Source organism: Somniosus microcephalus, chromosome 20, assembly GCF_052327205.1.
Source record: "Somniosus microcephalus isolate GS21.2 chromosome 20, FLI_Smic_1.0, whole genome shotgun sequence".
Classification (NCBI taxonomy): Eukaryota; Metazoa; Chordata; class Chondrichthyes; order Squaliformes; family Somniosidae; genus Somniosus; species Somniosus microcephalus.
In genome coordinates this window covers 56972962-56993963 of record NC_141006.1, presented here as the reverse complement: position 1 = coordinate 56993963, position 21002 = coordinate 56972962, and the positions used below count along the sequence as shown (strand labels likewise).

Here is a 21002-nt window from a genome sequence, read left to right as displayed (position 1 = left end):
ACCTCCAACATCTTTTGAGAAACCACTATGTCCAATCCCAAAGCAAGGGCCTACCCGAGGCTCTCGGATGAGGCGCTACAAATGTTGTTGGAGGGGGTGACAGCGAGCATGGAGGTACTCGTCCACTCATCTCGGAGGAAGAGGCCTGCCAAAGAAACCAAGGCTGTGTGGGTACAGCTGGCAAGGGATATAACCTCCAGATCTGTGTGCAGATTGGGAGACTGTTTCTGTGTATTGATGAAATGCCATCTCTGTTGGAAAGCATTAAAATGATTTGAAGCCAAAATGTTGGCATTATGCCATCTGATCTTTTGCCTTAGGCAGCTCCACATTGCGGGCACCGCCACACTTGCGTTGTCAGGTTGGTGGCCTGAGTGAAAGGAGGCCAGAGAATCTATTGTCAATGATGTCCTAGGATGGAGCAAAGGACATGTGCCAATTTGGGCAACCTATGCAAATCTGGCCATGATAAGTTCATCCCTTGCATCCCGGGCTCTGGCCTCCTCCTCCTCCTCCAGATCCTCATCTGAAGTCCATGCAGAAAGAAAACGAATGGTTCCTATGCTGCTTGTAGATGCCTCCTTTGGGGAAGCGCTCATTGCAAGCGGGGAGAGGTTCTTCCAAGGAGGTCCCACGGTTGATGGAGGCAAGCTGCAGCACTTCCGACTTCAGAAAGCCTTTTAAAAGTGCTCAGGGACCTTTTAAAGCCAAGGTCTGGCACCTGCAAGTAATCCTTGCTGCAGTAAACGAGGTCCTGTTAGACCTGCAGCAGTGAGGAGGCCACCCACGAGTCAACCCACCAGGGCGTGGTTTAGGAGGTGCGTGGATCACACTGAAAAGCTGGAAAAATCACGAGGGCCTCTCAAAATAGGCTTAGAGAGGCCCTTAACGAGCATTTAAGGATGTTAAACGCGCAATGGCCAGCTGGAGACAGGAGCATTTCCCGACCTCCAAAACCGGAACTGGCAAAATCCCGCGGGTTGCAGGCGGGTTCTGAACCCGACCTCTTTGAATCTGATTTTCCTGCCTTTCCTGCCTCCAAACCCGCCTCCTCCGACATCAGCAAATCGTCCCCAATGTTTTCTTCCCGCTCCTCTCCAGAAGGGGCTGGGATCCAGCTTTCTGCAGGGCTCACCCCAGATCTCTCTCCCTTTGTGATAGTTTGAGCAGGAGGATCGAGTGGCAGAGGCCTTCACCACTAGGCCTAAGGTTGATCTTTATGCACACGCCCTTTCCCTGGGGTCACTGCCTCAATCTAGAGGAAGATACCTGGACTGAATTTTCCCCTCTTTAATCTAGAGGCATCACCAAATTTTATTACATAGTAAAAGTAGAGAGACTGTAATCACACCAAGTAAAAATAGATATTTTATATAGAATACCACATCTACTGCATTTTTACATAGAATTGTTGATCTTTTGCTTATATAATTAAGTGCCACCCATAAAACTCTTATAATAAGTGAATACCCATTTTGTCCCAGTAATATATAAAATAATTGGCAGCGGCACTGAATGTGCCCCAACAGCACAAATCATATTTAAATTGGAATTTCTTGCATAAATTCTAAACTATACCAAGCCAGATATCCTGAGGCAGTGGCCTAAACTAAAAGGCAGCAGCACCTCACACAGTGAACTTCTCACATTCCACAGGCACTGACTCTCACTGGGGTACAGTTCCACAGGCACTGACTCTCACTGCGGTACAGTTCCACAGGCACTGACTCTCACTGGGGTACAGTTCCACGGGCACTGACTCTCACTGGGGTACAGTTCTACAGGCACTGACTCTCACTGGGGTACAGTTCCACAGGCACTGACTCTCACTGGGGTACAGTTCCACAGGCATTGACTCTCACTGGGGTACAGTTCGATGGGCACTGACTCTCACTGGGGTACAGTTCGATGGGCACTGACTCTCACTGGGGTACAGTTCTACAGGCACTGACTCTCACTGGGGTACAGTTCTACAGGCACTGACTCTCACTGGGGTACAGTTCTACAGGCACTGACTCTCACTGGGGTACAGTTCCACAGGCACTGACTCTCACTGGGGTACAGTTCCACAGGCACTGACTCTCACTGGGGTACAGTTCGATGGGCACTGACTCTCACTGGGGTACAGTTCTACAGGCACGGACACTCACTGGGGTACAGTTCTACAGGCACGGACTCTCACTGGGGTACAATTCCACAGGCATTGACTCTCACTGGGGTACAGTTCCACAGGCACTGACTCTCACTGGGGTACAGTTCCACAGGCATTGACCATCATTGGGGTACAGTTCCACAGGCACTGACTCTCACTGGGGTACAGTTCCACAGGCACTGACTCTCCCTGGGGTACAGTTCCACAGGCACTGACTCTCACTGGGGTACAGTTCCACGGGCACTGACTCTCACTGGGGTACAGTTCCACGGGCACTGACTCTCACTGGGGTACAGTTCTACAGACACTGACTCTCACTGGGGTACAGTTCCCAAGTGCTGAGTTGGAACCAGAGTTGGAAACCATAAATGGGATTGGGAATTGAATGCAGCAGGACTCCCAAACACAGGGCTATAAGCAAAACCTGAGCCTGTATGTGAGCGACACTGCTGCCAGTTCCTTGGGTGTGTAAGCATTGGCTACACTAAGAGAATAGCTTGGACTTGGGGATTAGCCAAACAGGAAAAGGGGTGGTACTCTGGATATAGTGACTGCACTTCCTGTATTCACTATAAGGATATAAAAGTCTGAACTAAGAAAAGTCCATTTGATTCATCACAAGTCCATATCTGAATATTCCATCAAGAACGTCCCCTCCCTCTCCTCCCCCTCTGTATTCTGTACAGTGCCCCAGATATACCACACACTATACCAATACTGTCTTGAACTGGAGTATGACAGCCTAGTAGTCATGGTACTGGACCAGCCACAGGGTTTAGGAATTCAAATCCAATGATAGCAAGCTGTGAACCTGAATTTAATAAACCTGATAATTTGTGGTTTGATAACTACGGGATGGATTGTTGCAAAAACCCAACTGGTTCACTAAAGTCCTTCAGGGAAGGGAACCCGTCACCCTTACCCGGTCTGACCTACATGTGACTCCAGTCCCACACTGTGCCGTTGACTCTGAATGGTCGCAGGGCAACAAAGGAAGGGCAATAAATGCCGGCCTTGCCCACGTCACCCACACCCCAAGAACATATTGGTGTTAGTGGGTGAGCGATTGTTTGTGTTTGTGTAATATTCCTCTGTCTGCCATTGTATCAGAAGCAAGAAACCATTTAAAATAAACTCCGCCCTTTAAATAACAGAGCGAGAATGTTACACATGGGTGTAGGTAATTTTGATGATAGTTATTTCTGACTAGTGCATTGAAACTGCAATAAAAGTTTTTTAAAAATACGCAGTTCCCTCTGACTCCCCAATCACTCTGTCCCATTTCTTCTCCCAGGATCCATGGATTTCTGAGCTTGAATTCCCGGTGAGAAATTCTAAGCTTTCAATGGATTAAAATGTTAGATTAGAACACTGCTCAAGGCCCTCCCCTTGGCCTGTGCTTTTGCCCCCTTCTGACCCTTTTCAGTTGCCTAACCTCCTCCTCCCCATTCCACTCTCCAGTACTCTGAGGAGGCGGGGGGGGGGGGGTGTTCTCTGCAGGTAAAGGGGGCTGTAAAGATGGAAACAGTTGTAATGAAGTATCACACATGTGCTTGGGGTTGTTTTCTGGTTTCTGTAATTTTCTGGGGGATGTGGAACCTGCTCAGAGGGCATCTGTTAGTAAATAGGGAACAAGCTCTCCCTTCCACCCACCCCCAAGAGAGTGAGGCGGTGCAGACATCAAAGGTTCTTCTAGGGAGGGAGCAGCGGAGAGGGTGGCTGGAGAGGAGGATGGTTCTTGTGTCAGGGTCTGAGCAATTTTCTCTTCAGTAGTTCGTGTTGTTACAGCATCTGAATCTCCCACAGTTGAGCCGGATTCGGCTCTTCGTGTCTACAGATCACCGCGTTGTCCTGGTCGTAAGACTTCCCGCCTAAAGTGAAGGAGACAAGAACCATGTCAGCAGGCTGACTAACACGGTGGGCACGCTACTCAAGCACACAGAGATTTTCTCGCTCGTTTTCTCCTAAAAGCACTGCACCTTCACTTGGTTACCTCGCCATGAACAGCGGCAGGCCACCTCTCGACTGCTATCCCGGGTAAGGATCAGTTGACTTGGTACAGACCTGGGGGGAATTGGACCCTACCGGGACTGAAGATCAGAAGAAACCATTTCCCCTACCCTGGAGCCGAGGAGGTGGGAGAGACGGGCAGGAATATGTGATTGGGAACAGGGTCGTGCAGTGCATGTGTCATGAATCTTACCATTCATGTAGAAATGACTCATGAGATAACACTGGGCGGCCAGCTGGTGGCACCGTCCAAGGAAAGTATAAATACTCGGGAGTGGGCCCAGCTTGCTCAGGACGTATTTGTAACCAGGAACTAGTGGTGTAACTAGAACTCATGGTTGTGAAACAGTTGATTAAAGCCTTGTTTTACACTCAAACCAAGTGCTTAGTAGTTTTCTTACGTCAGCATGTACATGAGCTGTGGAAGGAGATTAAATAGATGGGGTAGCGGCCATGATAGGGTAGAGTGTACATGGGCCAAGTGGAACGAACAGGACTGATGGGCCACATGGCTTTTACTCATACTGTGCTTTATGTTCCTATCAACTAGCATCAATGGATTTTATTGATCTCTCAAACACAAGAAGTGGCTGTACTCGGTTGCTGAAGTGTAGCCTCTTCATTCCGCTTAGTTTGATACGAGATGTAATTTTGTTTTAAATTGCAAAACCTAGGTAAGCAGTCAAGGCCTCAGAGTGCAGGATGCCAACAAGTGATGGGGAGAGTAAAATAAATTGGGAGGCTGGACCAGCTATCAGAAAACAAGCTCTTCTGTGCAAAATAACAACAGAAAATGGTGGAAAAACTCAGCAGGTCAGGCAACATCCGTGGAGAGAAATTTGAGTTGACGTTTCGGGTCGAACCTTTCTTCAAAACTGAAAAGAAAAGAAATTAGATCGAAGGCAGGGCTGCGATCGGACAAAAGAAGTGAAAGAAACAAAAGAGCTAGACGAGATGGTAATAGGCTGAGATTAAGTGTACAGTGTACTGGCAGGGCAAGAGATAGCTGCCAGGTGTGAGAGAGAAACAAAAGGAAAGGGGGGGGGGGGGAAAAAGGAGTGGAAAAATTACAAGGAAAAATGTGTAATAGGGGCCGAGGTTATGATCTGAAATTGTTGAACTCGATATTGAGTCCGGAAGGCTGCAGAGTGCCTAATCGGAAGATGAGGTGCTGTTCCTCGAGTTTACGTTGAGCTTCCGTGGAACAATACAAGAGGCCAAGGACGGTGAGGTCCGAGTGGGAATGGAGCGGTGAATTAAAATGACAGGCGACCGGAAGCTTTTGTGCCTTTGCTGAGAGGAGATAGAAGAGATGGGAGTAGCGCTGAAGTCTGGAATGGACCAGAGTTTTATAGAGTTACGGGTTGTTGAGGGCTGAGCAAGTACTTGGCATGAAAGAAGAAAATTAACTTCTCAGGAGGCAAGCTTAGTGACGGAGGAGGTGGTGAGGCTGAGCACATCAGTAGAGGAAGGTGTGAGGGTGAGGACAACAACAACTTGCATTTATACAGCACCTTTAACATAGTAAAACGTCCCAAGGTACTTCACAGGAGCGTAATCAACAGATTTTGACTCTGAATCACATAAGGAGACATTAAGACATTTTAAAATCAAGTTGTAGCCGGACTGGGAGCCAATGTAGGTCAGCGAGCACAGGGGTGGTAGGTGAACGGGACACGGTGCGAGCTAGGACACGGTCAGCGAGCACAGGGGTGATGGGTGAACGGGACACGGTGCGAGTTAGGATACGGGCAGCGAGCACAGGGGTGGTGGGTGAACGGGACACGGTGTGAGTTAGGATACGGGCAGCGAGCACAGGGGTGATGGGTGAACGGGACACGGTGCGAGTTAGGATACGGGCAGCGAGCACAGGGGTGATGGGTGAACGGGACACGGTGCAAGTTAGGACACGGTCAGCGAGCACAGGGGTGATGGGTGAACGGGACACGGTGCGAGTTAGGACACGGTCAGCGAGCACAGGGGTGATGGGTGAACGGGACACGATGCGAGTTAGGACACAGTCAGCGAGCACAGGGGTGATGGGTGAACGGGACACGGTGCGAGTTAGGACACGGTCAGCGAGCACAGGGGTGATGGGTGAACGGGACACGGTGCGAGTTAGGACACGGTCAGCGAGCACAGGGGTGATGGGTGAACGGGACACGGTGCGAGTTAGGACACGGGCAGTGAGCACAGGGGTGGTGGGTGAACGGGACACGGTGCGAGTTAGGACACGGGGCAGTGAGCACAGGGGGCGATGGGTGAACGGGACACGGTGCGAGTTAGGATACGGGCCGCAGAGTTTCAGATGAGCTCAAGTTTACGTAGGGTGGAAGGTTGGAGGCCGGCCAGGAGTGCGTTGGAATGGTCTAGAGGTAACAAAGGCATGGGTGAGGGTTTCAGCGGCAGATGAGCTGGGGCAGGGGCAGAGACGGGCGATGTTACAGAGGTGGAAATAGGCGATCTTGGTGATGAAGTGGATACGTGGTCGGAAGCTCATCTTGGGGTCAAATAAGACACCAAGGTTGTGAATGGTCTGGTTCAGCCTCAGACAGTGGTCAGGGAGAGAGATGGAGTCGATGGCGGGGAACAGTGTTCCTGGCGGGGATCAAAGGCAATGGCTTCCTTCTTCCGAATATTTAGTTGGAGAAAATTTACTACTTACCCAATACTGGATGCCGGATATGCAGCGTGACAAATCAAATCAGGACAACAAACAAATAACTTGTATTTATATAGCGCCATTAGCGTAGCAAAACGCCCCAAGGCGTTTACAGGGCATTATCAAACAAAATTTGACACAGAGCCACGCAAGGAGATATTAGAACAGATAACCAAAAGCTTCGTCAAAGAGGTAGGCTTTAAAGGAGGAAAGAGATAGAGAAGCAGTGAGGCTTAGGGAGGGAATGACAGAACTATGGGCTAGAAATTTGGTGCATTTGCCCGGGTGCGGCGCCGCCAACGACTCCTGCTGAATTCAGTTTAGCGGCGGCGGTAACCGGTAGCGCCCCGCTCTGCGATGACGACGTCATCACCGCGCGCAGCACCCCATTTTCGCCCCGCCTGCAAAATTGGCCCCCGCCCCTTGAATCTGCGATGGGTGATGACAGCGACCAATTCAAGGGGACGGAAACGGAGGCTGGCGGGGCGCTAAGTAAAGGGGAGGTGGCGGGCGGGGGAAAAAAAATATCGGTCGACTTACTTGTCGCAGCCTGTTGCGTCTTTGAACGCGGGGTCCGTGCCACGATCTGGCAGCCCGGCACTCTGCTGGCACGGCACCCCATACCCTGGTGGTCCAGGTAGGGCCCTGCAGAGCCATGGGCTTGGGCCCTCCCCTTTAATGAAGGGAAGAGCCCTTCCATGCGGCAGCGCTACGTGGCCCAGTGCGTATATTCGAGGTTAGCACTCCAAGAAAGAAGTGGAACGCTTGAATTAGCGCTCCACCTCCCTCTTGGGGCGCTAAAACTGAAGTCAGTGATTGGCGACGTTATTTTTCGCCGGGTGCTAAATTTAGCGGCCAGGCGATGTTAGTGACCCAAAATGGTCGCTAATGAACTTTTCCCCCTTAGGGCCTAGGCAGCTGAAGGCACGGCCACCAATGGTGGAGCGATTAAAATCAGGGATGCGCAAGAGGCCAGATTTGGAGGAGCGCAGAGAACTCGTAGGGTTGTAGTGCTGGTGGAGGTTACAGAAATAGGGAAGGGTGAGGCTATGGAGCGATTTGAAAACAAAGATGAGAATTTTAAAATTGAGGCGTTGCCGGAGCAGGAGCCAATGTAGGTCAGCGAGCACAGGGGTGATGGGTGAACGGGACTCGGTGCGAATTAGGACACGGGCAGCAGAGTTTTGGATGAGTTCAAGTTTACGGAGGGTGGAAGATGGGAGGCTAGCCAGGGGAGCGTTGGAATAGTCAAGTCTGGAGGTAACAGAGGCAAGGGTGAGGGTTTCAGCAGCAGATGGGCTGAGGCAAGGGTTGAAGTCAGACGAGGTTTGGAGGTCTTGGTGATGGCATGGATTTGTGGTCTGAAGCTCATCTCGGGGTCAAATACGACACCAAGGTTGTGAACGGTCTGGTTCAGCCTCAGGCAGGTGCCAGGAAGAGGAATGGAGTGGGTGGCGGGGAACGAAGGCAAATGGGTTGGATTTTGTCAATGGGGAGCTTTTGGAGGCGGGACTCCCACTTTTTGGGTTGTAGTCCCGCCTCCATCGACTTGTGGCCAACCCACGCTATTTTCCCTTGATTGACCTTGTTAAGCCCGCCCAGCGGGCTCAGCAGGCCAATTAAGGGACACCTGGTTACTGGTGACATCAGCGATTGACATTTCATCTGTCAAGAGCTTTTGACAGATGAAAAATCAGCGTTTGACAGCTCTGTGAAGCAGTCAAACACTGACAATCTGTCTTCTAACTTGGGTCCTTCTACTCAGACTCAGCTAGAGAGCTCTCCAGACCAGAAAGCAGAGGCTGCAGGTTTTGACAGTTCAGCGGCCATTCTGCTTTCTGTGCCGGTGAGCTGAGGGACTCCCGAGAACTGAAGGGAGGAAGCCTGCAGGAGAAAGTAAAGGTAACTAAAACTTAAAACACTTTACACTTACCTCACACACTTACCTCTGCACACATGCACCCATCACTCACCTGCACAACGGACATCTCGACCCCTCCAAGCCCTTCAGCCCGACGGTCCGCCTCGCTAACTTGGAGTGGTTCGGAGGCGTCGGGAAACCCACACTTCAGGGCTAAAAATAGGGATTAGGCAAAAAACTGCCTGTTAACTACTTGTTAACAGGCAGTTAATTGGCACTAATCCCCTTCCCGCCTCGGGGAGGCGGCTCCCAGCACAGGTCGGGTACCTGCCTCCTGGGACATTGGCACGGAGGCGGGTTGGGGGCGGGATGGGTTCCTGTCCCCCGATCCTGCAATTTTCCCACCACTCCCGCCTCCAAACCTGCCTCCTTGGGGCTTGAAAATTCGAGCCCAATGGCTTCCGTCTTCCCAATATTTAGATATTTAGGACCATTGATGGCAAAAGGAGGCAGCTGTTGACTGGACTCGACACGGTGTTTACAAAGCATCGGTTTACTGGACACTCACCTTTGATGTCGAGCACAAACCCCTTGTACAAGAGACTTTGGATTGTGCCGCTGAATCCAAACGTCCAGCAGTGCCTCGGTATTCGTGTCTCAGACCAGAGCACGACCTTACTTCCAGCATCACTCACTGTGCCAATGGTCTGAAGGCTCATGTCCGGCGCGAACTGCAACACGGTGAGGAAAGGAAACATTCAATAGGATACTTAACGAGGAACAATAAAGGCTCATCTGTTTATCGGGTGCGAAACAGACTATGGTCCTTTGTTACCATTGACTCTAGCAGGGGTACAGGTTCCAATGTTACCATGCTATCTTCTGGTATCAAATAGCTCTTCTTGATAATGCAAGTCTAGCAAGTGAACGTCATTGGACTATTTGACCACGGAGGGCATCACACTCGAGCCCAATCCTGTTGTCACCCAGATATCAGCTGTGGCTCAGTGGGCAGCACTCTCACCTGAGTCAGAACATTGTGGGTTCAAGTCACTCCGGTGCAGTACTGAGTGGGTGCTGCACTGTTGGAGGTGCCATCTTTCGAATTAGACATGATCTGCAAATTTCAAAATTGTGCCCTGTACCCCCAAGTCCAAGTCATTAATATATATCAAAAACAACCGTGGTCCTAGTACTGAACCCTGGGGAATGCCACTATATACCGCCCTCCAGTCTGAAAAACAGCCATTCACCACAACTCTGTTTTCTATCCCTTAGCCAATTTTGTATCCATGCTGCTACTGCCTCTTTTATCCCATGGGCTTCAATTTTATCAAATGCCTTTTGAAAAAGTCCATATACACAACATCAACTGCACTGCCCTCATCCACCCTCTCTGTTACCTCATCCAAAAACTCAAATCAAGTTAGTCAAACACGATTTGCCCTGAACAAATCCATGCTGGCTCTACCACGGTAAGGGATATCTCACGGCAGCTGGAGAGGAACTTGGAAAGGGAGGGAGTAAATCCAGTTGTCGTGGTCCAAGTTGGAACAAACGACATAGGTAGGATCAGGGAGGAGGTCCTGCTGAAAGAGTATCAGGAGTTAGGCTCTAAATTAAAAAGTAGGCCCTCGAGGGTAATAATCTCTGGATTATTGCCCGAGCCATGTGCAAATTAGTATAGAAGCAGACAGATCAGGAGAATTAACACATGGCTAAAGGGCTGGTGTGGGAAAGAGGGGTTCCTTTTCATGGGACACTGGCACCAGTTCTGGGACAGGAAGGAGCTATACCGATGGGACGGGCTCCACCTGAACCGGGATGGGACCCATAAAGTGAGAGGAAATCCTATTAAAAATGGGTTAAACTGTACAGCAATGCACACAGTGTCTGTAATAAAACAGGGGAGCTGGAGGCAATCACACATTGCGAGGAACCAGACATAGTAGGGATTACTGAGACATGGCTGCAGAAAAATCAGGACTGGGAATTAAACATTGCAGGGTATAACATATTTAGTAAAGATAGAGAGGGAAAAAGGGCAGGTGGAGTAGCTATACCTATTAGGGATAACATAACGGCAGTAGAAAAAAGTGATGCAGATATCAGCAAGACAAAAATAGAATCCATGTGGATAGCGATAAAAGTTAATAAAGGATCAATCATACTAATAGATGTAGTCTACAGACCACCTAATAGTGGAAGGGAGGTGGAGGAAGAAATATGCAGACAAATTAGGGAAATGAGTAAAAAACATAGAAAAATAATCATGGGGGATTTCAACTACCCCAATATTAATTGGACAGAAGAGGTAGGTAAAGAGGATAAGGGAGTGGAGTTCCTGCAATGTGTACAGGACTCCTTTCTAACCCAATATGTAAAAAAACCCAACAAGGGGAGATTCGCTATTGGATCTAGTAATGGGCAATGGACCAGAGCAGATAAGAGAAGCAGGGGAACATCTAGGCAATAGTGACCATAATATAATATGCTTTAAGATGATAAGTGAGAAGGACATAAGTATGACAAAAACCAGGGTAATAGATTGGAGAAAAGCTGATTTTGAGTGGCTGAGAATAGAACTTGTGGGTAACAATATTGACAAAAAGCAATGTAGAACAGCAATGGAAAACCTTTAAAATGGTGTTCAACAGAGTGCAGGAACAATATATTCCGCTAAAAGGTAAGAGCAAACTAAACACTAATGAGACTCCATGGATGAATAAATGGAACAATTGAGGGTAAGGGAAGAGGCATACATTAAATGCATAGACAGTAGGGGAGTGCACGATAAGGGAGATTATGAAAAGATTAGGAGAGAAGTCAAAAAAAACTAGGAAGGCAAAGAGAAACTATGAAATTAAATTATCAAGGAATATAAAACAAAATAATAAAATATTTTACAGGCACATCAATAAAAAAAGATTGGAATGGGAATTGGACCATTAAGGGACAGACAGGATAATACCACAGGTAACGATAGCAGAAATATTAAATAATTATTTTGCTTCAGTATTTACCAGGGAGATAGACCAGGTGGGCATGACATTGGATGATGAGATTAGTAATGAGATAAGTGCATTTAAAACAAAAAGAGGGGATATATTAAATAAACTAATCAAATAGTGAGAGACAGATAGAGGAGCAAATCTGCAGGGAAATCACAGAGATGTGCAAGAACTATAGAGTGGTGATATTGGGGGACTTAAATTACCCAAATATCGATTGAGATAATGTTAGAGTAAAGGGAAAGGAGGGGGAGGAATTTCTGAAATGTGATCAGGAGAACTTCCTTGACTAGTATGTTCTCGGCCCAACTAGGAAGGAGGCATTTCTGGATCTAGTGCTGGGGAATGAGGTGGGCCAAGTGGACCAAGTGTCTGTGGGAGAACACTTGGGTAAGAGTGATCATATCATAAGGTTTAGATTAGTAATGGAGAAGAGCAAGGAACAAGCTAAAGTAGAACTTCTAAATTGGAAGAGGGCTAACTTCAATGGGATGAGCGGGAATCTAACCAGGGTAAAATGGAACCAAAGATTGACAGGAAAAACTAATGGAACAATGGGTGATCTTTAAGGAGGAGATGTTCCAAGTGCAGGCTAGGTACATTCCAACAAGAGGGAAAGGTAAGGGAACCAAAGCCAGGGCTCCTTGGATGAAGGGTGAGATAGAGAATATGATGAAACAAAAAAAAGGGTGTATGATGCATGTCAGATGAATTCTTCAACCTGACCAAATACAGTAAGTTGAGAGGGGAAGTGAAAAGGCAAAGAGAGACAATGAGAATAGAATGGTGGTTAACATAAAAGGGAACCCAAAAATCTTCTACCGGCATGTAAATAGTAAGCGGGTAGTAAGAGGCGGGGTGGGGCCGATTAGGGGCAAAGAAGGTGATATATGCTTAGAGGCGCAGCGCAAGACTAGAATACTTAATGAGTACTTTGTATCGGTGTTTACTAAGGAAGAGGATGCTGACAAAATATCAGTAGAAGTGGAGATAGTAGAGGTAATGGATGGGGTGAAAATTGATGGACAGGATGTACTGGAAAGGCTGGATATGCTTAGAGCAGATAAAGGGCAGGTTGCTAAGGAAAGTGGGGGTGGAGATAGTGGAAGGGCTTGCCATAATCTTCCAATCTTCCCTAGATATGGGGGAGGTGCCAGAGGATTGGAAAGTGGCAAATGTGACACCCTTGTTCAAGATAGGTTGTAAGGACAATCCTAGTAACTACAGGCGGTCAGTTTAACATCAGTGGTGGGTAAGGTTTTAGAAACAATAATCAGGGGAAAAAATTAACAGGTACTTGGAGAGGTTTAAGTTAAGTAAGGAGAGCCAGCACAGATCTGTAAAAGGCAGATCGTGTTTGACTAATCTAATTGAATTTTCTGATGCAGTGGATGTTGTCTATATGGATTTTAAGAAAGCGTTTGACAAAATACAGTAGCACACAGAAGGCTGGTTAACAAAATTGAGGCTCATGGAATAGGAGGGTCAGTGTCAGCTTGGATAAGGAATTGGCTTAAAGACAGAAAACAGCGAGTTGTGGTAAATGGTTGTTTTTCAGATGGTAGACAGTAATGTTCCCCAAGGGTCAGTGCTAGGGCCACTGCTTTTTTAATATATAAATATATATATTAAAAAAATGACTTGGATATTGGAATATAGAGTAAAATTTCAAAATTTTCCAATGATACCAAACTTGGAGGTGTGGCAAACAGTGAGGAGGATACCAATTGACTGCAACAGGTCATAGATAGCCTAGCAGAATGGGCAGATGGAATTTAATACAGAGAAGTGTGAGGTGATGCATTCTGGCAGAAGGGATAGGGAGGGGCAATATAGACTTAATGGCACAGTTTTAAAGAGTGTGCAGGGACACAGGGACAGAGGGTTCATGTGCATAGACCTTTGAAGGTGGCAGGACGTTTTGAGAGAGTGGTTAGCAAAACATATGGGATCTTGGGCTTCATAAATAGAGGTATTGAGTACAAAAGCAGGGAAGTTATGCTGAACCTTTATAAAGCGCTGGTTAGGCCACAACTGGAGTATTGCATCCAGTTCTGGTCACCACACTTTAGGAAGGATGTGAAGGTCCTTGAGAGGGTGCAGAGGAGATTTACCAGAATGGTTCCGGGGATGGGGGATCTTACTTACAAGGACAGGTTGGAGAAGCTGGGGTTGTACTCCTTGGAGCAAAGGAGGTTGAGGGGAGATTTAGTAGAGGTGTACAAGATTATGACGGGTTTGGATAAGGTAGACAGAGAAAGGCTGTTCCCATTAGTTGATGGTACAAGGACTAGGGGACACAGATTTAAGGTTTTGGGCAAGAGATACAGGGGGATGTGAGGAAGAATTTTTTTACGCAACGAGTGGTGATGACCTGGAACTCGCTGCTGACGAGGGTGGTGGAAGCGGAGACGATCAATGATTGGATCGGCACTTGAGGGAAATAAACTTGCAGGGTTACGGGGATAGAGCGGGGATGGGACTGACTGGATTGCTCTACACAGAGCCGGCACGGACTCGATGGGCCGAATGGCCTCCTTCTATGCTGTAATGACTATGACTCTAATCAAGCTCAAAGAGGATAAAACCCCTGCTCCGGATGGATTGTATCCATGCATTTTAAAAGAATCTAGGGAAGAGATAGCAGAGGCATTACTACACATATTCACTAATTCGTTAGAAAAAGGTGTAGTGCCAGAGGATTGGCGGTTAGCTAACGTAATACCTATATTTAAGACGGGGGATAGAACATGTCCAGGGAATTATAGACCAGTCAGCTTAACATCAGTGGTAGGAAAAATAATGGAATCCCTCCCTACTAAAGGAGAAAATAGAAGAACATCTAGAAACCAAAAATTTAATAATGAATAGTCAGGATGGATTTCAAAAGGGAGAGTCTTGCTTGACAAACCTCATGTCTACTCTCTGTTACCTCTTCGAAAAATTCAATGGTAATGCAGTAGCTCTAATCTTACCTTGGGTTTCAGCAACCCGTTCTCATAGAACCAGAGCTGCTCTAGTTCCTTATTCTCAGGAGCGATGATGACCCGCCCGGACTTCACATCCTCTTGACACACAGTAACCGACAGCAACCCGTTAGTCTCTTTGTTCTCGATTTGGAAAAATGCACGTTTCTGTAAACACAAAGACACTTCAGCATTAACCCCGAGAGTGCTGGAGCAGCGAGTTTATGGTCTCTCTTTGCTGCCCTTGTACTTGCGTTAGGTGTTGCACAACAGAACTGTGAGGAACAGCAAAGTGAGATTCAGGCCAGTGTACCTGGTGTTCTTCGAAGACAAGAAGCTGAAGGACTGAGGCCCAGAGTATGGGGCACCATGAGTAGGAGAGGAAAAGAGGCGGGTCAAAAGTCATGATTTGGGGGATAGCAAACATGAGTTTTAAAGGCTAGGGGAGAAAAATGGGTTGCTTTGCGCCTCCCGTTAGGGGTACTAACTGGGCGCACAGCCCCTAGCGCCCAGGCGTGGCACCGCTAACGCCTCCATGAAATTCAGCGGGAGGTTAGCAGCGGCGGTAGCCGGTAGCACCCTGCGGCTCTGCGCCGCCACCGATGATATCATCGCGTGCGCAGCGCCCCGGCCACAAATTTCAGTTGCGCCCCCTGGCCTATCACCGGACAATATGTCCGACAGGATCAGGGAGAGTTTTGCAACCACGGCGGCGCAAGTTAAAGGGCAGGTGTCGGACGGCCATTTTTTTTGGCCGACTGCCAGCACCTGCCCCCTTTCCCTTTTTTCTTCGGGGTGCCGGCCATGATCGCTCAGCTCGGCGCTCCTCGAGTGCCGGGCTGTTTGCCTGGCACCCCGCTCCCCGGTGATCCAGCAGGGACCCGGTGCGCACTGCGCTAGGTCCCTCCTCTTTAATCAGGAGAGGGAGGCCTGTAATACCGCGGTGGCGCTGTTGCACGTAGCGTTGCGATATTCAGTTGTAGTGCCTCAGGAAGGAGGTGAAGCGCTTCCAGTAGCGCCCCGCCTCCTGCTTGGGGCGCTACCACTGAATTTACGGCGCAGGGATGCTAATTTTTTCGGGATGCTAAAAGTAGCACCCCGGCGAAGTTAGCACCCCAAAGGGGGTGCGACCGAATTTCTCCCCCCAGTTGCTTGTAAGAGGAAGTGAAGACAGGGAAGGTGAGCAGTTCCACAGGTTAGGGGTGAGTGTTTCCCCAGGTAGAGGTTAGAGGTGAGGGGTTCCATACATTACAGTTGAGGAGTTCCACAGGTTAAAGGTTAGAGGTGAGGAGTTCCACAGGTTAAAGGTTAGAGGTGAGGGGTTCCACAGGTTAGAGGTGAGGGGTTCCACAGGTTAAAGTTTAGAAGTGAGGGGTTCCATACATTACAGTTGAGGAGTTCCACAGGTGCGAGGTGAGGAGTTCCACAGGTTAAAGGTTAGAGGTGAGGAGTTCCACAGGTTAAAGGTTAGAGGTGAGGGGTTCCACAGGTTAAAGTTTAGAGGTGAGGGGTTCCATACATTACAGTTGAGGAGTTCCACAGGTGCAAGGTGAGGAGTTCCACAGGTTAAAGGTTAGAGGTGAGGAGTTCCACAGGTTAGCCCCATACCCACTGAGCTGGTGGGCAAGGATGAGAGGGGCTGCTAATTTATAACAAGCATGTGATCTTGACCGGGGTGGAAGAGGTTGAAGGCAGGGCCGATGATTTATAACAATGCAATCTGGATCTGGTTGGGGTTGTGGTGCTGATTTATAACAAGCATGTGATGTTGACTTGGTTGGGGTTGGATTGAGGTTTGTCTGCTGATTTAGAAGAAGTGCGTGGTCCTTGCACAAACCTGTAAGACTGGTGATAAGGATCCGATTCTGCTGAAGCTGCTGTACTTGGACCAATTTGAAATCTCAATGGGTTCCAGGAGCACCTGTCGACCTCGGAAGTTGCTGTACTCGTATATCACCCAGCTGCAGACGGCAAAGAGAAAGAGGGTGAGGGTGAATCACAGCGTGGTCATAAAAACAAGCTCCCTTCATACCCTTTAGCCTTTGGGGTTCTGATCTCCGTGCGGCCTGTCACAGACTGGTTCGGGGTGGGGAGTGCCTGGGAATATTGCATCACACAGAGTAGGAAAGCCGGAGATGTTAATGCTTACGGGTTTGGTAATTCCGCCCACTTGTGCCAGGGCGTCACTCCATATCACGATGCCCACAGGCCGACCCGCGGAATAAGCTCATGCCGTTTAGCCAACCACAGTCTGAGACTGTTCCAACTACAGAGCATGAGGCTAGGGTTCCCAACCATCCAGGGTTGTTCTGGAGTCTCTGGGAATTGAAGATTAATCGCCAAAACACTGCTGTGAGCAACATTCGGGAGAAAACTCTTAGGAGCATTAAAGAAAATTATGGTTTTTCCCATTTTCTTCAAACTTTGTTTATTAGTTATAGAAATATTGGAGATGGAAAGAAAGGCTGTTTGTCGGAGAGTCAAGAATCAACCAATCAGGTAATGAAGAGTCCGTTCACTTTCCAATTGGCCGTGGGAAGGCGGGGGCGCCGCGAGGGTGGACATGTCGGGCAACCAATGGCGGGAGTGTGGGGGCGGGGTGATTGGAGGCAGGAGGTCATGTGATGACACCTCCAAGAATGTGTCCAACCAGAGTTGGCAACCATACATGAGGCCCATAAAACAGCGCATCGGGTAAGTGGAGACAAGTGAGTAACACTCCTAACGAAACTTGTGCATCACCTATCGGTAGCACTATAGTAAAATAAACCCCTTTAAAGTGGGAAGATTCCTTTCTGTATTGTGCGATTAAAATTAAATTAATTGACCATGATGGGGCGAGATTCTAGTTTTGTTTTGCTCGTCCCCAATTGTCCTGTGCGTCTCCCGGTTCAACACTTACGTTGGGCACAGGCCCTGCTCCCAAGTTCCCAGCGCCTTCCATAACTGACCTTCAGGAGTTGCTGAGGGCCACCCAGGTGCGATGACCCCACTGAAAGCCTCTGGTGGGAGGTACCATAATAGCCTTTGCCCAACACCTGCCCACTCAACACGGCTTAGATAGGAACTGGACAGAAAACTCCGAGACCCTCTCCCTCACTCACCTCTGCAACGCTGTCTGAATCTCAGCACCACAGGTAACTAATGTATAAACTCCAAGATCCAAAGATCACATATTCAGAGGTTGTCAAAGAAAAAAGCTGCATATAGTGACACCACTATTCCCGGTCAGAATGGAGATGATTGGGTAACTCCCCAATTACTCATACCTGGAGTGCTGCAAGTGACTGGGATTGATTTTACACACATCATTTGTATTATGTAACCAATCTCCACTCACTGCATTTTGCTGGAGAAATAATCCTGCTTTTATCGGGAGACTTTGCTGTAGTTTCGGTCATGAGTTCGGAGACTCGGTTTGCTGTAGTCTATGAGTGGAAGTCCCGCACCCACCTCCAACTCATTGGCTGACACAGTGGTGTCAATAATCACTCGGGGGGGAAAAAAATACTTCACTTTCCAAAGAGAGTCAAAGAGGTACTGCTCACCAAAATCCATTCCGTACTTACATGCCACCATTGACACGGAGAGACATAACCAAACTGTTGTACCCATCAGAGATCATATTCTTCACATCCGAGTCCAGTTCAATCGCCTTTCCTTCAAAGTTCTCCAAACTATGCAAAGTGATTAAAGGCTCGGAGAAGACCTGTTCGAGACAGACAGTTAGGCAATGGACCACACACTAACTCCGCCATTACTCTTTCTCTTCCACTCCCCCCGATACAAATCCTATCGGTTTTCGGTTACATTTCTCAGCTCATTCTAGAGGGATATGAATGTTTTTTAAAATTTAATTGGGAAACTGGGTGAGGACCTACTAAGAAAGAATATTCATTTATATAGCGACCTCAGAACCAAAGCCCTTCACAGGCAATGAAGTACTTTTGAAGTGCAGTCACTGTTGTAATTTAGGCAAACACGGCAGCCAATTTACACACAGCGGGATATAAAATCACCTTGGGTGGTAAAGCAAAGCGGGCAGCCCGCATAACACTTTGCCCGATTTTCTTTCCCATTTTCAATTCACTATCACCCAAGATGATTTTATACCCAGCAAGGCCTATATTCTCTAGAGTTCAGAAGAATGAGAGGTGATCTCACTGAAACATACAAAATTCTTACAGGGTTTGACAGGGTAGATGCAGGGATGTTTCCACTGGCTGGGGAGTCTAGAACCAGGGGTCACAGTCTCAGAATAAGGGGTCGGCTATTTAGGACTGAGATGAGGAGAAATTTCTTCACTCAGAGGGTGGTGAATCTTTGGAATTCTCTACCCCAGAGGGCTGTGGAGGCTCTGTCGTTGAGTATATTCAAGACAGAGATCATTAGATTTTTGGATATTAAGAGAATCAAGGGATATGGGGATCGGGCAGGAAAGTGGAGTTGAGGTAGAAGATCAGCCATGATCTTATTGATGGCGGAGCAGGCTCGAAGGGCTCAACTCCTGCTTCTTTTTCTTATTGTGAGAAGTCACACAACACCAGATTATAGTCCAACAGCTTTATTTGAAATCACAAGCTTTCGGAGCGCTGCTCCTTCGTCAGGTGAAGTGAAGAGATGTATATAGGCACAGCATATATAGTCAGAGAACACTGCCAGATGATTACAGGTAATCTTTCTAACTGCCCTTTATCCCACCTCAGCAGAGAGATAATCACAGCAATCAAAGATGTGGATGGTGTCCAAACAGGTCAGTCAGGAAAACATTACATCACAGAACAATGAGGTGGGGTCACAAGGGGTCAAATGTTGCAGATGCTGGGGTCTGTATGAAAAACAAATTTGACCCCTTGTTTGAGCCTGCTCCGCCATTCATTGAGATCATGGCTGATCATCCAAATTCAGTACCCTGTCCCTGCCTTCTCCCCATATCCCTTGATCCCTTTAGCCTCAAGAAATATATCCAACTCTTTCTTGAATATATTTAATGAACTGGCCTCCACCGCCCTCTGTGGCAGAGAATTCCACAGGTTCACCACTCTCTGGGTGAAGAAATTCCTCCTCATTTCTGTCCTAAATGGCTTACCCCTTATCCTTAGACTATGACCCCTGGTTCTGGACTCCCCGGCCATCAGAAACATCCTTCCTGCATCTAGTCTGTCCAGGCCTGACAGAATTTTATAGGTTTCGATGAGATCCCCTCTCAATCTTCTAAACTCCAGTGAGTATAAGCCCAATCAACACAATCTCTCTTCATACGTCATTCCTGCCATCTCAGGTATCAGCCTGGTGAACCTTCGCTGCACTCCCTCCATGGCAAGAACGTCCTTCCTCAGGTAAGGCGACCAAAACTGCACACAATACTCAAGGTGTGGTCTCACCAAGGCCCTGTACAACTGTAGCAAGACATCCTTGTTCCTGTACTCGAACCCTCTTGCTACGAAGGCCAACATACCATTTGCCTTCTTAACCGCCTGCTGCACCTGCATGCTTACCTTCAGCGACTGGTGCACAAGAACACCCAGGTCTCTTTGCACTTCCCCTTCTACCAATCTATTGCCATTCAAATAATAATCTGCCTTCCTGTTTTTGCCTCCAAAGTGGATAACCTCACATTTATCCACATTATAGTGCATTTGCCATGTTTCTGCCCAATCACCCAACCTGTCCAAATCGTACTGGAGTTTCACGACATCCTCCTCACAGCTTACCCTCCCACCCAGCTTTGTGTCGTCTGCAAATTTGGAGATATTACATCCAATTCCCTCGTCCAGATCATTAATATATATTGTGAACAGCTGAGGTCCTAGGACCGATCCTTGCAGTACCCCACTAGTCACTGCCTGCCACTCGGAAAACGACCAGTTTATTCCAACTCTTTGCTTTCTGTCCGCCAACCAGTTCTCTATCCAAGTCAATACCTTGCCCCCAATCCCATGTGCCTTAATTTTGAACGCTAATCTCTTATGTGGGACCTTATCGAAAGCCTTCTGAAAGTCCAAATACACCACATCCACTGGTTCTCCCTTATCTATTTTACCAGTTACATCCTCAAAAAATTCCAGTAGATTAGTCAAGCATGATTTACCTTTTGTAAATCCATGTTGACTTTGTCCGATCCTGTCACTGCTTTCCAAGTGCTCTGCTATTACATCTTTTATAATGGACTAGCATTTTCCCCACTACCGATGTCAGGCTTACCGGTCTATAATTCCCCGCTTTTTCTTTACCACCTTTTTTGAATAGTGGGGTAACATTAGCTACCCTCCAATCCATGGGTACTGTTCCAGAGTCTATCAAGTTCTGGAAGATGACCAGCAATGCATCTACTATTTCT

At 47.9% G+C, this 21002-nt stretch overlaps 1 protein-coding gene across 1 annotated transcript in view; it reads right to left on the bottom strand.

Annotated features, from left to right (window-relative positions):
• Positions 1-1355: 1355 nt before the first annotated feature.
• LOC147103296 (uncharacterized) overlaps positions 1356-21002 on the bottom strand; it is a 91635-nt gene continuing 71988 nt past the window's right edge. Inside the window, exons 17-21 of the mRNA XM_085962761.1 lie at positions 18232-18371; positions 16500-16623; positions 14672-14830; positions 9254-9416; positions 1356-4023 (exon numbers count right to left, since the gene is read on the bottom strand). Coding sequence (XP_085818887.1) covers positions 3935-4023; positions 9254-9416; positions 14672-14830; positions 16500-16623; positions 18232-18371 — 675 coding nt within the window. The 3' untranslated portion in view covers positions 1356-3934. The remainder of the gene's footprint in view (positions 4024-9253; positions 9417-14671; positions 14831-16499; positions 16624-18231; positions 18372-21002) is intronic.